The sequence below is a fragment of the Dipodomys merriami genome, unplaced genomic scaffold, assembly GCF_024711535.1.
Source record: "Dipodomys merriami isolate MVZ:Mamm:240054 unplaced genomic scaffold, mDipMer1.0.p SCAF_52, whole genome shotgun sequence".
NCBI lineage: Eukaryota > Metazoa > Chordata > Mammalia > Rodentia > Heteromyidae > Dipodomys > Dipodomys merriami.
The window spans coordinates 6461967-6478807 of NW_027206091.1; the positions used below are offsets into that span (position 1 = coordinate 6461967).

Here is a 16841-nt window from a genome sequence, read left to right on the forward strand (position 1 = left end):
TCGCCCGGGGCCCGCGGGCACCCCCAACGCCCCGAACTTCGCGGCGTTCCCCCAGGCCTGTATTCCACGGTGGGGGTGGGACCAGCTGACTTCGCTTCCACCTCATTAGCTCACCTTCCTCTAGGAAGGTGTGGCCATGCCTCTGAGGAGCTCTGATTGGTCCGAGTGCTTCCCTCCTTTCCGGCACTCTGATTGGCTTACATTCCCCCATAGGTGTGTCCGTGCCTGATTGGCCCATGTTCGCGAACGTATGGCGTCACGCACCGCGTCCGTCGCTTGCTTTACGTCATCGCGGGCGCCCACCCTGTCGAAGGCGGAGAGTAGACAAGCCGATCCCGCGGCGGCGGCAGAGCTGAGACCATAGGAGCGGCGACAGCGACGGCTGCAACGATGGCTGGGGCCGGACCAGCTCCGGGGCTCCCGGTTACAGGAGGACCCGTAGTACCAGGCCCTGGTGGAGGCATTCCGGGAAAAAGTGGAGAGGAGCGTTTGAAGGAAATGGAGGCGGAGATGGCTCTGTAAGGCCGGAGGGAAGGAGTGGGAAAAGCCGTCCCAGAACCAAGTTACCCGGCCTGGAGCATTCGGGCGGCTCTAGGGGAGCGGGGACCTTCGGGAGGCTCCCGGCGGCGGGGGGCGGAGTACAGGAGTGGAACCACGACGTACCCAGAGTCCCAGCAGGGGATCCGACTTGTATCTCTTGATTCTCTCCCTCCCTCCCCTCAGATTTGAGCAGGAAGTTCTGGGAGCTCCAGTAACTGGGATCCCAACCGCGGTGCCCACGGTGCCCACGGTAGAAGCGATGCAGGTCCCAGCAGCTCCTGTGATCCGACCAATTATTGCGACCAACACGTACCAGCAGGTGAGGCTGAGCTTTGGCGGGTTAGTCCGGGGACCCAGTGTCCAAACCTCAGCAAGCTCAGCAAGTGTTTATGTCCATGAACTCTTGATTCTTTTGGCTTGTTAATTGAGTATCACAGATGTCACGTTTGGAGATACTGAGTATACTAAGACATCACTTCCTTTTGGGAGCTTACATGCTAGAACATTTTGTTTGGCAAACTTTCTGCTCCCTATTTGTTGATTGTTTGCTGAAGTTTAAATAGTTCCTCTGTTTCATGGGTCAAATTTCAAGTGTTCAATAGCTATCTCTCTCTGACTAGTGTTAAGAAAAGGGGAGGTCCAGGTGCCAGTGGCTCACTCTTGTAATCCTAGTTACTCTGGAAGCTGTGGTCGGAGGATCACAGTTGGAGAAAATTTCTTTTATTGGTGGTGGTGGTGGTGGTAGTGATCGTTTGTGGGGCTTGAACTCTGGGACTAGGTGCTGTCCCTGAGCTTTTCAGCTCAAGGCTAGTGCTCTACCACTTTGAGTCACAGCTCCACTTCTAGTTTTCTGGTGGTTGATTGTAGATAAGAGTCTCATGGACTTTCCTACCCAGGCAGGCTTTGAACCACAACCCTCAGATTTCAGCATCCTGACTAGGTAGGATTACAGGCATGAGCCACCAGCACCTGGCTGGAGAAAATTCTTGAGAGACTTACTGAGAGACAAACTGAAAAATCTAGAAGTGAAGCTGTGGCACAAGGGATAACCTTGAGAGGAAAAAAAAAAAGCTAAGGGACAGAGCCCAAACCCTGAGTTCAAGGCCCAGTATTAGCACATACATACATACATACATACATACATACATACATACATACATACATACATACATACATGAGATGGTATAAGGAACTATGCCCATGTCTGGAGTATGATCGTTCCAAGCAGAGAAGTGTCAGTGCCCAGACCCTGAGCCAGGCACATAACTGTCACATTCAAGGAACAGCAAGAGATCAGTGGCTGGAGTGGAATAAAAACAGAAGGAAGTGGAGATGAAGCCAAGCAAAATCTTGTATGGTTTCCTCTGTTAGAGGGAGCTGTTGAGGATTCTGGGTAGTTGTTTAACTCCAAGGTTAACAGAGCAGCGCTGGCTGTCTAAGGGTAGAGGGTAAAAGGTTAGTATAATAGTCTAGACAAGAGGAGATGGTGGGTTGAGCTGGGGTGGGATGTGGGAGATGGGGAGCACAGGTTGCACCTAACTTCAGAGTGCTATGCAGAGGAGGAAGCAGGGTGATGAGCAGCACTGAGACAGAGACCTAGGCAGCTTTAGTTCCTTGGTCCCAAAGCCTCCTTTTCCAGGTGACATTAACTGAGCCCTGAGAGATCACCAGAGCTCAAAGGGTAGAAGTCTATGCCTCTAATGGCAGACACTGAGTCAGGCCCCTTATCCCCAACCTTTTTCCCACAGGTCCAACAGACTCTGGAGGCCCGGGCAGCCGCTGCAGCCACAGTAGTTCCTCCCATGGTGGGGGGCCCTCCTTTTGTGGGCCCAGGTAAGTAAAGAGACACAAGGTAAGGTCAGGATCAGGTGTGGGGAGGTGGTAAAAAGGAATGCCCATGACTTACCTTTTACCATCCTCGTCTCTTCCCCTCCCAACAGTTGGCTTTGGCCCTGGTGATCGGAGTCACCTGGACAGTCCAGAGGCTCGAGAAGCCATGTTTCTCAGGCGAGCAGGTAGGTCCAGAACCAGGAGGCCCACATTTAACCAGGCGTATATGTTGAGGCAGGCTTCAGCCTCTTACCTGTTTGGCTGCTTAAATCCTCTTCTCCATTCATCCCTACCCTCATGTTGTCATCTTTGTAAAACACAAACCTGATCCTGTGCTCCTTGATCGTCTGTCTCGTCAGTTTGGTCTGAACCTGGTCATTGCTAAGCAGCCTCTTCCCAAACCTTTGCTAAGTGCTAACCTAGCTCTTCACGCTGTATACCAAGTTGTATAATTTACTTTGTATCAGCTGTGCTTCCTCTAAAATACAAGTTTTATGAAGGGAAGACCTCTGGTTCCTGCCACATAGCAGGTGTGATCAACTTCTCATGAGAGAATGGGCAAGTCCCAGGCTCATGGTTAGCCCCTGGGTGACCTGGCTCCTTGCAAAGAGAGATCCTCACAGTCCCCCAGGAGCCCTTGACTTTGCTAAGACATGCTAGAAGTGCTTTCTGCTGTTTCTTGTTTCTCAACCATACTCTTCCAACCTGTCCCATCCACAGGCTATTCCCTACCTTTTTTTTTTTTTTCTTTCTGTCGATGGTGGGGCTTGAACTCTGGGCCTGGATGCTGTCACTCAGCTCTTCAGTTCAAGTCTAGTGCTCTATCACTTGAGCCACAGCTACACTTCCAGTTTTCTGAGTGGTTTATTGGCGATAAGAGTCTCATGGACTTTCCTGCCAGAGCTGGCTTTGAACTGCGATCCTCAGATCTCAGCCTCCTGGGTAGCTAGGATTACAGGCGTGAGCCACCAGCGTCTGGCTCCCTACCTTTCTTAACCCCCCACTCTTCAAGTAACAGGGACACATTGTCCATTGTGACTTTTCTCCTGCATATGTATGAAATATATGTATGTTCTTGTTGGGATGTGAATCTGGGAAATTGTTCATTATGTTAACTAAATCCTGTTATACTTTTTTTTTAACCCAATGGTATCTGGGAAGCATTAGTGTCTCTTTTTCTATTATAGTTTTGATCAAAATACAAATCCAGCCCAGTCACCCTGGCCACTTCTGAGCTCTGCTGTGATTTCTTAGGGCTCTCAGAAGGACCCCATGCAGCCTAGATGGTTGTGCTGAGCCACCTGGCGCCCTTGCAGCCCCATTTTCCCTGTGACAGTCCTACTAGACTGAATCAGGAGGAAGGCTTTCCCTACGTTCTCCTTGCTGGGATATTTCCACTCGCTCTCTGCCTGACCCCCTGCCAAGGGGGTGGGGGCAGGGTCACTGGGCTCCCCTGAGCTCTGATAGCTCCCTAGCCTTCCCCCTTCTCCCCTGGCCTAGACCTCTCTCCCTGGGTCTCTCCCCCAACAACACCCCAAGTCCAGCCCTGACCTCTCTGGGGCTGTCACTCTGGTGATGTGTGGGCTTGCTTGTGCTTGCTCTGTGGTGAGTCCCTGCATTGCCCACCATAGGACTAGGGCCCACCACAAGTCCTCAAGGTCAGCTTTCGTGGACTAGACCAATGACAATGACCCATATCTTCCAGAAGGGCCCCCTAACTTCTCCAGGATTTCTGGGATACTGAGAGTACCCCACATGTACCTTACTGCAAGTGTCCCTGTATCCCATGACCCTCTTATCTCTGTCTCCCACAGCTGTGGCCCCTCAGAGGGCCCCAATACTGCGCCCGGCCTTCGTCCCCCACGTGCTGCAGAGAGCAGGTGAGGGGCCAGGGCCGTCATCCCTGCTGCACCACTCCCTCCCCGAGCCCTGCAGCCATCCCACTAACACCCTGACAGATTCTGCTCTCGCTTCTGCAGCTGGGGGTCCCCGCCCAATGGCCCTGCGGGCCCCTCACCAGGCTCTCGTAGGACCCCCTCTGCCTGGGCCTCCTGGACCACCCATGATGCTGCCACCAATGGCACGGGCCCCGGGGCCCCCCCTGGGCTCCATGGCTGCCCTCAGGCCTCCCTTGGTGAGTATGGCACCGTGGGCGGAAACCAAGCCTACTTTTCCCTAACTGCTTTCCTTTACTAAACCTCTGTCTTTTAATGACCACGTCTGTTGTTTTGGATAAGGTTCTTCCTATGTAGCTTGGGCTGGTCTCGAAATCTATATTTTCCCATGTCAGTTTTTCAAGTGCTGGGATGGCAGTCATGTGCTACCACTCTCAGCTTTCATTCCTCTTACCAAAGCACATAGACGGAAACACACGCTGGGTTGTATTTCTGGCTCTCTGTCTCTCTTTTTCCTTTGATCATCCACCCCTCTTCCTCCCTCCATCTCCCTTGATGTTGGTCCATGTGTCTGTCCAGCTCTCCTCCTCGGCCTGTGTCTCTGTTTCCTACTGACTGGAGACTTCCATGCTCACCATCTCTGGCTCCCAGGCCCTTGCTTTGTTGGATGGGATTGGAATGGAAGGAAGATCAGAGCCTGAGACCTGCCCCTCCCTACCTCACGCCCTCCTTTTTCCCACAGGAAGAGCCAGCAGCACCCCGAGAGCTGGGCCTCGGCCTGGGGTTGGGCCTGAAAGAGAAGGAAGAGGCTGTGGTGGCAGCTGCAGCGGGGCTGGAGGAGGCCACTGCAGCAGTGGCTGTTGGGCCTGGAGGAGCCCCAGCTGGCCCTGCGGTCATTGGGCCCAGCTTGCCCTTGGCCCTGGCCATGCCTTTGCCTGAGCCCGAGCCCCTGCCTCTCCCGCTGGAGGTGGTGCGGGGCCTACTGCCCCCTCTGCGCATCCCAGAGCTCCTGTCCCTGCGCCCCCGGCCCCGGCCCCCTCGGCCTGAGCCTCCCCCTGGTCTCATGGCTCTAGAGGTAAGTCCAGACCAGCAGGGAGAAGTTGGGGCGGGGGGGGGGGGGGGAGGGGAAGCCTGAGCCCAGGGCCCCCTCACAGGAGCGGACCTGGTCCTGTCCAGAGGGAGGGAGGAGGCCCCCACCTAGAAGCACATCTGATCCTTGCAGTCCCTAAGGCCAGTGGCAGGACAGTAGGCCAGGCCAGTACCCGGCTGGGCTTTTCCTTTTCCTTTCCTCTGCAGGTCCCAGAGCCACTGGGCGAGGACAAGAAGAAAGGGAAACCAGAGAAGCTGAAGCGGTGCATCCGCACAGCAGCAGGGAGCAGCTGGGAGGACCCCAGCCTGCTGGAGTGGGATGCGGGTAAGCGGCTGTGCTGTGGGCATGGACATTGTTCAGCAGCTACAGACAGGGCATCTGCTTTGTGCACTGCTGCTGGCTCCCCTTCAGAGCTCCAATCCACCACTCGGAGGGGTTGATCTCTTCCCCAGCCAGAGGCTAGAACCTTGCGGAGATGATGGCACCTCAGGTCTGCGACCACTCACTGTCCAACTAATGGACTAATGGCCAGCTCAAGACCAAAGAGCATTTTGTGGTGGTGGTTGTGGGGCCTGAACTCTGGACCTGGGCGCTGTCCCTCAGCTCTTCAGCTCAAGTCTAGCGCTCTACCACTTGAGCCACAGCGCCACTTCCGGCTTTTTTCTTTTTGCTTATGTGGTGCTGAGGAATCGAACCCAGGGCCTCAGGCATGCAAGGCAAACGCTCTACCACTGAGCCACCTTCCCAGCCCCAAAGAGCATTTTTTTGTTGTTGGTTGTGAGGCCTGAATTCTGGGCCTGGGCGCTGTCCCTCAGCTCTTCAGCTCAAGGCTAGCACTCTACCACTTGAGCCACAGCGCCACTTCCAGCTTTTTCTGCTTATGTGGTGCTGAGGAATTGAACCCAGGGCCTCATGCATGCAAGGAAAGCACTCTACCACTGAGCCACCTTCCCACCTCCAAAGAGCATTTCTTCTCCCCAGCCTTTCCTTCCCTTTTGGTCCTGGGGTGGAGCTCATTGGTTCAGGCCAACTTGTACAGAGATCCTCCTCCCTCTGCCTCCTTTGTACTTTATAGCTGGGAATTCAGATGTATACCACTGCACCCAAACCTCCTCAACTTTTTTTTTTTTTTTTAATTTGCTGATCCTGGGGCTTGAACTCAGGGGCCTGAACACTGTCCCTCAGCTTCTTTTGCCCAAGGCTAGTACTCTACCACAAGCCATAGCACCATTTTTTTCTAAGTAATTTATTGGAGATGAGTCTCATGGAGTTTTCTTCCCAGGCTGGCTTGAAACCATGATCCTCAGGGTCTCAGCTTCCTGAGTAGCTAAGATAACAGGCATGAGCCACAGGCACCTAGACCTTCTTCAACTTTTTTTTGTCGGTCGTGGGGCTTGAACTCTGGGCCTGGGCGCTGTCCCTCAGCTCTTCAGCTCAAGGCGAGTGCTCTACCACTTGAGCTACAGCGCCACTTCCGGTTTTCTGGTGGTTTATTGGAGATAGGAGTCTCACGGTCTCTCCTGCCCGGGCTGGCTTTGAACCACGATCCTCAGATCTCAGCCTCCTGAGTAGCTAGGATTATAGGCGTGAGCCACCAGCGCCCAGCCTTCTTCAACTTTTTATGAAGAAAGTTTAATCCCAGAATGACACGCTAAATACCCTACCTACCTGCTAGATTCTGCAGTTAGTATTTTATTCTACTCAGTATTCCTCTGTTTAAAGATGGGGAACCTTTTTACTGCCAAGGGCTGTTTGGATATTAATAACATCATTTGAGGACCATACACAATTATCAATATATGTAGACAGGGTCGCAGGAAGACAATGACGAGCGTACATGTCTGTCCCATCATGTGCCAGGTGGTTTCCTGAGCTTTATACCACCCACAGGCCAACATTTCCCACTCCTGCTGCATATATCTGTTCTTCTGTTGTTTTTGGTGCCAGGACTGGAACACAGGACCTTGTACCTTTGGGCTTTATTCCTAGTCTTTACTGTTGGCATTTTACTCATTTCAATTCTTGATACAAGTGAAATAACTACTTCACCTTCCCCTACCTCAGTGTTCATCCCTTAAGCAAGACTTTTTTCTGTATCATAATACATTATTACAACTAAGAACTGGGACTTTTTTTTTTTTTTTTTCTTGGGTCCAGTCGTGGGGCCTGAACTCTGGGCCTGAGCGCTGTCCCTCAGCTCTTCAGCTCAAGGCTAGTGCTCTACCACTTGAGCCACAGCGCCACTTCCGGCTTTTTTCTTTTTGCTGATGTGATGCTGAGGAATTGAACCCAGGGCCTCATGCATGCAAGGCAAGCGCTCTACCACTGAGCCACCTTCTCAGCCTGACTTTATTTATTGGTGCCAGTACAGGGGCTTGAACTTAAGGCCTCCATTCTCGCACTGCTCTTTCACTCAAAACTCATGCCCTACCATTTGAGCCACACCTCCACTTCTGGGCTTTTTTTTTTTTTTTTTTTTTTTTTTTTGGATCCTGTCATGGGGCTTAAACTCAGTGCTTGGGCTCTGGCCTGAGCTCTCTTGCTCAAGGTTAGTGCTCTACCACTTAAGTGCTCTACCAAAAACCAAAACCAAGTGAATAAAGCGTGGGCTCTCATCCCAGCTCTGCCCGCTCCTGCTTGTGGAGGTTTGGCAGCTAGGCCTCAGTGTGGGAGCCTGCTGAAGATCTCCACGTTTGGGCCCCGTGCCCACCAAGTTTTCAATGGTGGACCTTAGGGGACGTGTGGGGAGGGGAGACCGGGGAACCCAGGAAGCAGGGTCATCAAATAGTGTGGACTCTGGGCCACCATATGCATCCCCTGGTCTCTCCCACCCCCAGATGACTTCCGGATCTTCTGCGGGGATCTGGGCAATGAGGTGAATGACGACATCTTGGCTCGCGCCTTCAGCCGCTTCCCATCATTCCTGAAGGCCAAGGTAATCCGGGACAAGCGCACCGGCAAGACCAAGGGCTATGGTTTCGTCAGCTTCAAGGACCCCAGTGACTATGTTCGCGCCATGCGGGAGATGAACGGTGGGTGAGGCCTCCCCTTGGGGACAGGGAGACAGTGGGTGTGGGGGATAGGAGCATCTGGCCTCAGCCCAACCCACCCCACCCCCAAAGGCTAACATGGAACCCACCATTCTCATAGGGAAGTACGTGGGTTCGAGGCCCATCAAGCTCCGCAAGAGCATGTGGAAGGATCGGAACCTAGATGTGGTACGCAAGAAGCAGAAGGAAAAGAAGAAACTAGGCCTCAGATAGGGTCTGTGGCCAAGTGCTGGCTCCTTCCCAACAGCCACCTTTGGAAAATGCCCCCCCCTCCCCCAGCTGTTCACCCACCCACCCCCTAAACCAGTTTCAATAAAGTTATGTTCGTTTCCATCCCTTGGCTGGCTTGAATGCACTCTGGGATGGAGCTCCATGTCTCCTCCCCTTCCCCCCTCCGCCCCCACCATCACACCACCACCATCATGTGAAGAGCTTCAAAAAGTTAAGACAAACATCCAGATGTGCAGTCCTAAGCCCAATCATGCAGCGGTGGCTCTTCCCTTTCCTCTCCACCTCATAAAGTGCCAGCCTGGTGTGGCCCAATCAGGAACAGGCCCTGCCTTTGGGCTGGGCAGACCCAAAAAAGCTGAGGCTCAGGTCATGTTCAGACTCCAGCCTGTTCAGACCCTGTGCCTCTCCGGACCTTTTGAGCAAACCCAACCAAGTTCTGTGTGACTAAAACCCTGGGCCATCTCAGGGCTCACAGCTCACCATCACGGTGGTCAGGGCATGGGCGGGACCCTGGGTGCTGACCTGCAGGTCTTCCTATGATTGTTTCTGGGTTCTGTGCTCTGCCAAGTCCCAGGGCACCCCTGTGAATATTGTCTTGGCACCTATTGGCCTTGTCTCTGGATGTCTGTCTCTCAGCCTCTGCCCTCTTTGCCACCGTGGGTCTCTCAGCTCCAGGTCTGCCTGTGCCCCTCTGAGAGGTGTCCACACAGGCCCTTGAGTGCCATACCTAGGCCTTACCCAGAGCCCAGCTACAGGACCTCAGGAAGCAAGCAGGGCCTGGCATCACAGTTGTGTACCTTAGAGAAAGAGCTAAGTGGTGGGTGCCAGTGGCTTATGCCTATAAATCGGCTACTCAGGAGGCTGAGATCTGAGGATCGTGGTTCAAAGCCAGCCCAGACTCTATCTCCAGTGAACCACCAGAAAACCAGAAGTGGTGCTGTGGCTCAAGTGGTAGAGTACTATCCTTGAGCTGAAGAGCTGAGGGATAGAGCCCAGGCTCATTCAAGCCCCATACCAAAAAGAAAACAATCCCTCCATGCTGTCTGAGGCAGAAACACTTGAGTTTAAGACCAGCTTAGGGTGGCTGGGAAGGTGGCTCAGTGGTAGAGCGCTTGCCTTGCATGCCTGAGGTCCTGGGTTCAATTCCTCAGCATCACATAAGCAAAAAGAAAAAAGCCGGAAGTGGCCCTGTGACTCAAGTGGCAGAGTGCTAGCCTTGAGCTGAAGAGCTGAGGGACAGCTCCCAGGCCCAGAGTTCAAGCCCCATGACCGGATCCCCCCCCCAAAAAAAAGACCAGCTTAGGTTACATTAAAAAAAGGGGGTCTGGGAAGATGGCTCAGTGGTAGAGCGCTTGCCTTGCATGCATGAGGCCCTGGGTTGATTCCTCAGCACCACATAAGCAAAAAAAAAAAGCCAGAAGTGGCGTTGTGGCTCAAGTGGTAGAGCACTAGCCTTGAGCTGAAGAGCTGAGGGACAGCGCCCAGACCCAGAGTTCAGGCCTCACGAACAGACCCAAAAAAAAAAAAAAAAAAGCCCTGAAATCAGCCCTGTGCTGGAGGTTTGGAGGGAGATGGGTGAAGGTCTCCCCTGGGGTACACAGACATCAGAACCCTAGATTAGTGGAGGAATAAATTAAGGATTTTGGGGATCCTGAGGCTGTGAAGATAGGATCTCTCAAGACAGATCACCCAGGAAAGGTATCAGATTTCTCCAGTGCCTTTTCCCCCCCTCACCCCCCCCACCTTTACTGCCCCCTCTGTGACGTCACATTTTCCAGTCTGGTCCCAGGGAGGAGGACCTCCCACCCTGACAGGAAATGCCCTTTGACTCCCTGCCACCTGGCTAGCCCACGGAGTCCAGGACCCACAATTCCCCTCCCCCATCCCTAGCTTTCCCGACCCTAACTTTGTGCTCTCTGCAAAAACAAGAGCAAGAATGGAGATGGGAAGAGAGGATTCCAGAAAGCAGAAGCATACCCAAGTTTCTTTGAGTGTACAGGATCTCATAGAGGACAGGGGACAAAGAAAGGCAAACACAGATGGAGAGAGAAGACCACCCCAATATAACCCCAACAATGGAGAACTGGATGGGGGAAGACCCAGAGACACGCAGATGGGAAAGAGCTGGTGCTGGTGGTTCATGCCTGCCATCCTAGTTACTGAGAAGGCTGAGATCTGAGGATCTCAGTTCAAAACCAGTCCTGGCCAAAAGAAAAAAAAAATGCCGTAAGACTCTTATCTCCAATGAACCACTAGAAAACTAGAGGTGGAGCTGTGGCTCAAAGTGGTAGAGCACTAGCTTTGAGCAGAAAATCTCAAGGACAGTGCACAAGCCCTGAGTTCAAACCCCCACCCCCCCAAAAAAAAGAAAAGGTGGAAAAGACTGTGCCATGTGGAGAAGGGAGGGACTGAGACGTGTCAAGAGAGACTGGGTGACAACTCATCAGAGCTGGATCTAAAACAGCAGGGAGCCACAGCTGGGGACTTCAACCAGAGAAGGAAGGCAGCTTCCAGGAGAGGAGATAAGGTCTGGTAAGGCAGGGCAGCCAGGCCTAGCTTCAGCATCCTGAGTAAATGGATGGACAGAGGATTGGTGCTGCCCCAGAGTTCAATGACTCCCTAAATACTGGGACTAGTTTCAATCCCAAACTCAGTGTGTGTGTGTGTGTGTGTGTGTGTGTGTGTGTGTGTGTGTGTGTGTGTGTGTGTGTGTGTGTGTGTGTGTGTGTGTGTGTGTGTGTGTGTTGTGGTTGGTGTCTTTGTGTTTTTGGTGCTGGTGCTGGGATTTGAACTCAGGGCTTGAGCACTGACCCTTAGTTTTTCACTCAAGGTTGGCACACTACTACATGAGCCACAGCTTCAATTCTGCTGCTTAATTGGAGATGAATGTCACACAGACTATTCTGGCTGGCTGGCTTTGAATTCTGATTCTCAGATCTCTTTCTCTCAAATAGCTAGGAACTATAGGCATGAGCCACCTGCACCCACCTGGGATTTTGTGGTGGTTATTTTTTGTTTGTTTGTTTGTATGTGGTACTAGAAATTTTTTTAAAAAATTATTATTATGGGGGCTGGGAAGGTGGTTCTGTGGTAGAGCGCTTGCCTTGCATGCTCGAGGCCCGGGGTTCGATTCCTCAGCACCACATAAGCAAAAAGAAAAAAGCCGGAAGTGGCGCTGTGGCTCAAGTGGTAGAGCGCTAGCCTTGAGCTGAAGAGCTGAGGGACAGCACCCAGGCCCAGAGTTCAGGCCCCACTACCAGACCCAAAAAAAATTATTATTATTAAAGCGATGGATGGAGAGGTTACAGTTACATACATCAGGTAAAGAGTACATTTTCTCCCCTGTCTCTATCCATAAGTTGTATAGTTCATTTTCAACATAGTGGTACTGGAATTCGAACTCAGGACATCATGATTGCTGGGCAAGCACTTTACTACATGAGACATGCTTGCCTTCAGCTCTGTCTTTCCCACCCCTACTTTTTTTCTTTTTTGCCAGTCCTTGAACTTTTGCCAGTGGCTTGAACTCAGTCTGGGCCCTACTCTTGAGCTTCTTTTTGGTGTCACTCTACCACTTAAGCCACAGCGCCAGCTTTTTCTGAGCAGTTTATTGGAGATAAGAGTCTCAGGGACTTTCCTGCCCAGGCTGGCTTTGAACTGGGATCCTCCAATCTCAGCATCCTGAGTAGTCAGGATGACAGGCATGAGTCACTGGTGCCCAGCTGAGTACATTTCTTTTTGTTCAGTGTCACCCCTTCCCTCACTTTCTCCTAGTTTTTCCCTCCCATCTCCATCCACAAGTTGTATAGTTCATTTCCCACATAGTTCACCTTTGTCCCTCCATTTCTATGCTCCTCATACACTCCCAAAGACAGATAAATGAACAAGACAAAAGGAAAAGAAAAACAGCAATGAAGAAAAACCTCTTGTTCATACCTAAATATTCATGTTTTCACTTCCTAAGGGAAATACCTTTCATATCTTTCCACTATCACATGCAAGAAAATTACTCTCAATTATCCCCAAACTATTATATCATAGGATGACATTGGCTTGTGGAAGGAGAAGAGGAAGGTTGGCATGCCTCAGTTTCCCCCTTCATAACATAGGGATAAAAATAGTATCCATCTTATAAGATCATGAAAGGCCCATTTTTCCAGTAAACACCTCACTTAATATTTACTGTTAGCCAGGTGCCAGTGGCTCATGCCTATCATCCTAGCTACTCAGGAAGCTGAGATCTGAGGATCGCAGTTCAAAGCCAGCCCGGGCAGGAAAGTCCATAAGACTCATCTCCAATAAAACGGAAGTGGTGCTGTGGCTCAAGTAGTAGAGCGCTCAGTTTGAGCTGAAGAGTGCAAGGACAGCACCCAAGCCCAGAGTTCAAGCCCCACAACCAACCAAAAAAAAAAAAAAAAGTGGCTCAATGGTAGAGTGCTTGCCTTGCATGCATGAGGCCCTGGGTTCAATTCCTCAGCACCACATAAGCAGAAAAAGCCGGAAGTGGCATTGTGGCTCACGTGGTAGAGTGCTCACCTTGAGCTGAAGAGCTGAGGGACAGCGCCCAGGCCCAGAGTTCAGGCCCCATAACTGACCAAAAAAATTAACTGTTACTGCTGGGCACTGGTGATTCTCGACTATAATCCTGGCTACTCAAGAGGCTAAGATCTGAGTATGGTTGTTCAAAGCCAGCCTGAGTAGAAAAGTTGGTGAGACACTTCAATTAACCAGCAAAAAAGCTGGAAGAGGAGCTGTGTGGCTCAAGTTGTGGAATGCCAGCTTTGAGTGAAAAGGTAAGGTTCCCTGAGTTCAGGTCCCAGGACCAGCACAAATACATACATACATACATACATACACACACATACATATATATGTGTATATACATACATATATGTATGTGAGCTATTACTATTACAATTGTTATCCTCCAATTGTTGGTGTTACAGATTTTATTATGATTGACACGCCTCATCACTGGCAGCTCCAGGACCCCCTCCCCCACTGGGCCTGGTGGAGGATTCAGGATTGGCCTCCCTCCGCCCCACACCATCCCCCCAGCCACCCCTGGCGATTATGACGTAGGGTGACGCTGGGGAGGAGGGGGGATCTGGCCGGAAATCCCTCTTCCTGTTGCCGATAAGCTCAGTGCAGCCCTGCTGACCCTAGGCCCTCCACCCCCCCCCCCACCTCCCATGTCGCAGGATCAAATCCCCAAGACAGAAAACCAGTCTATCCAGTCCCTCACTCCACTGTCGCCAGCCCATAAATATATCCTCCATCCCCTGACCCCCCAAACACTGTTCCCCAGTCTCTTCTCCAAGCCATCCAGGCCCAGAACAACACCAGAGGAGGGGGGGGAGGGGGGGGCATGGTCCCGCCCCGCCCCTACCCCTGCAACCTGACCCAGCCTGCGACCCCCAGCTCTGACGTCTTGGAAAATTCCCCCCCTCCTCGGGCCCCCAGGGAGGGAGTGCATGGTATGAAATGGGGCTGAGACCCCAGCCTAGGGACAGAGGAACCCGCCAGAGGTGAGCTATGAACTGGGGTCCTGGATGGATGCCTGGATGTATGGGTTAGGAAGGCCCTGGGGTAGGGGGGTAGGGGAATGAGGAGACTCCCATGAAACTGGAAGCCTGCACTTCTGGGTGGGAGAAAAAAGGGGGACTGGGGGAGAGGGTAAGATTCCAGGCTCCTGGGGGAAGAGAGAGAAGCCCCGACTCCTGGGGTCTGAGAGAAATCAGTGCCGGGACCCAGACTGCCAGCGTCCCAAGATGTCGCAAGCTCATTCATTGCCCTTGGCACTTTCTCTCTACCTAGGACCTTCACACCTCGCACCCATGGATCTGTGGCTTTGGGATGAGGTGCCATCTCAGGAAGTTCCTCCGGGGAGCAAGCTGTCAGGACTGGGTAAGTAACCAGAGGCTGGCACAGTGGGTGACTGACAGGGCTGGAAGGGAGATGGCTCTGCTGACCCCTGACCCTGCCTTCATGTCCCCAGTGCCTGCAGAAGCAACCGAATTTGGCTTTTATCACCCTGACTTGGAGTTGCAAGGGAATGCACCGACGGCTGAGACATCCTGGAAAGGTAGCTGCCAGGCTGTGGGATTTCTGGGTGCTGGGATGGGGGTGAGGGCGCATGCTTGAGCCCGGAGATTGAAAGAGTCCCCGGGTACTACGTAAATGACTCCCAGACCTTGATGGCTGATGGGGCGTGGGGTGGGGGAGGGAATGATGGAGGAGATTCTAACTCATTACTCACACCCCCTTCCTAAAACTCAGCTGCAAAATTATCACTCTTAGGCTTCCCAGAACTGGACCGGAGTCCTGCGCTACGGCACTCCGAAGTTCCTTGGGGGACTGGTGAGTGCGTGCTGAAAGGCGGGGGGAAGAGGGAGCGGTACTCAAGGTAGCTTGGGGCTGGATCTAGGAGCTCTGGGGCCCTAGACGCCGGGGTACAAAACAGCCCCCCATGGTGGGAGACCAGGACATCTGGGTCTTACTCGTTTGGGGTTCGTCCTCTTCATAGAGACCCCCGCTCAAGCCCTTCCGTGGTCGGGAGACTGGACAGACTTGGTCTACGACGCCTGGGACCCTTGGAGCCATGCCCCTCAGGCCGCGGGCCCCACCCCTCTCTGCCATGACCACGCCCCTTCTGGCGTACACTCGGCTGGGGGCCATGGCCCCGCCTCTGTCTTCCACGACCACGCCCCTCACTGCATTGGGCCCGCCCTCTCCGCCGAAGGCCCCGCCCACCGCGCTGGTTCCATAGGGGGCCCGGATTGCGCCCCAACTGCTGGAGCCACCACCTCAGGGGCGCTCGAGCAGACCGCCTGGAGCGTCGCCAGCTGGGACTCTTCCGTGGACCCCAACGGTGCTACCTACTGGGACAGGGGCCTCGGCGGAGACCCCCGCGCGGACTGTACCATTTCTTGGGGTGGGCCTGAGGGTTCGGACTGTAGCACTTCGTGGAATCCGGGGCTGCTGCCTACGGACTGCGGTATCTCTTCAACGGGGTTCCAGAGTCCAGCTTTTCCCGCTGAACAGAAGCAGCGAAAGGACCGTGCCATCTTGCTTCGTTACCCCAACACGAATCACCGAGGTGAGAGGCCCGTGAAGATTGTCAAAGGGGAGCCGGGAGGAAAGCAAAGAGGAGGGGCCTAAAGCCGTCGAGGGGCGTGGCTAGACTCGAGAAGGGGGCGTGGTTCGTGAAACGCCGCGGTGGGCGGGGCCTTGGTCTCGAGATGGAGAGGGGCGGGGCAAGAGGACGGAGGCACAAATGTTCTTCTAGGGTAGATCAAAGGGGTGGAGGACTCCTAGGTTAGGTGAGAGAGAAGGTTCGGATGCCCTGGGTATCCGAGATGGGGAGCGGGCATTTCCCAAAGCCTTAAATCCAGATGCCTAGGTGCCTAGGATGCCTGGATGCCTAGGTGTCTGAGGCTGACTTTTGGGTCTCTTATATAGAGGAATCTGAACTCGTGGATCCTGGAAGATGGGGAGATTCCTAGGTCCCCAAGTCGAAAGGATCTGGATCTATCTATAAGCCTTCGAGGGGAAGGATCCCCGACTCTTAAGGTTATCGAAGCGACGTGGTCTGGGGCTAGCAAACCTAGGTGTTCACACACCTGTCTCTGCCTCACAGGTCCCATTCAGCTGTGGCAGTTTCTCCTGGAGCTGCTTCACGACGAGGCCCGTAGCAATTGCATCCGCTGGACAGGCAACAGCCGCGAGTTCCAGCTGTGCGACCCCAAAGAGGTGGGACAGCTCCCCTGCCTGGACCTCTAAGTCCCGCCCTGACGGCTCCAACCCAGCCTAGTCCCCCGGGTTAGCTGGGCCCAACCTTTGGCCCCGCCCCAGTCTCTACTGCTCCACCCAGGCTCCAGCAAGGGATCCTTAGGGCTTAAATTCCCTAGGCCCTGCCCCTCCACGCCCATCAAGACTAAACCCCACCCCCTCGGTCTCCGCCCTAGGTGGCTCGGCTGTGGGGTGAGCGCAAGAGGAAGCCCGGCATGAACTATGAGAAGCTGAGCCGAGGTCTACGATACTATTACCGCCGTGACATCGTGCTCAAGAGCAGTGGGCGCAAATACACATACCGTTTTGGGGGCCGTGTGCCCGGGCTAGCCTGTCCCGATGGCGCTGGGAATGGGCAGGGAACAGAAACCCAATAATAAGAAAAAAAAAATACTCCTCCGAACCTCGTCTTGT

The 16841-nt window shown here is 53.3% G+C and overlaps 2 protein-coding genes across 4 annotated transcripts; both read left to right on the plus strand.

Annotated features, from left to right (window-relative positions):
* Positions 1-282: 282 nt before the first annotated feature.
* Positions 283-8738, plus strand: Rbm42 (RNA binding motif protein 42). The gene is made up of 10 exons (XM_069998624.1): positions 283-518; positions 724-859; positions 2289-2373; positions 2481-2555; positions 4185-4250; positions 4329-4504; positions 5008-5340; positions 5562-5679; positions 8193-8387; positions 8506-8738. The coding sequence occupies exons 1-10, from the start codon at positions 391-393 to the stop codon at positions 8616-8618; spliced, it is 1425 nt and encodes a 474-aa protein (XP_069854725.1). The 5' UTR covers positions 283-390; the 3' UTR covers positions 8619-8738.
* A 4672-nt stretch (positions 8739-13410) lies between these two features.
* On the plus strand, positions 13411-16804 carry Etv2 (ETS variant transcription factor 2). 3 transcript variants are annotated; one of them, XM_069999061.1, is made up of 7 exons: positions 13411-13429; positions 14454-14543; positions 14635-14721; positions 14937-14996; positions 15163-15735; positions 16276-16388; positions 16604-16804. In XM_069999061.1, the coding sequence occupies exons 2-7, from the start codon at positions 14474-14476 to the stop codon at positions 16802-16804; spliced, it is 1104 nt and encodes a 367-aa protein (XP_069855162.1). In that variant the 5' UTR covers positions 13411-13429; positions 14454-14473. The 3 variants fall into 3 exon arrangements, with proteins under 3 accessions (XP_069855162.1, XP_069855161.1, XP_069855163.1); XM_069999060.1 differs by lacking the exon at positions 13411-13429 and adding an exon at positions 13802-14164; XM_069999062.1 differs by lacking the exon at positions 13411-13429 and adding an exon at positions 13802-14164 and having other exon boundaries at positions 14644-14721.
* The last annotated feature ends 37 nt before the right edge of the window (positions 16805-16841 follow it).

Bases quoted from the DNA above. Each gene is read 5' to 3' on its own strand.
- Rbm42 (XM_069998624.1), top strand. From the start codon at position 391: ATGGCTGGGGCCGGACCAGCTCCGGGGCTCCCGGTTACAGGAGGACCC. The intron at 4,505-5,007 runs GTGAGTATGGCA...TTTTTCCCACAG, and splicing joins CTGCCCTCAGGCCTCCCTTG to GAAGAGCCAGCAGCACCCCG. The intron at 8,388-8,505 runs GTGGGTGAGGCC...CCATTCTCATAG, and splicing joins CGCCATGCGGGAGATGAACG to GGAAGTACGTGGGTTCGAGG.
- Etv2 (XM_069999061.1), top strand. From the start codon at position 14,474: ATGGATCTGTGGCTTTGGGATGAGGTGCCATCTCAGGAAGTTCCTCCG. The intron at 15,736-16,275 runs GTGAGAGGCCCG...TCTGCCTCACAG, and splicing joins CCCCAACACGAATCACCGAG to GTCCCATTCAGCTGTGGCAG. The intron at 16,389-16,603 runs GTGGGACAGCTC...TCTCCGCCCTAG, and splicing joins AGCTGTGCGACCCCAAAGAG to GTGGCTCGGCTGTGGGGTGA.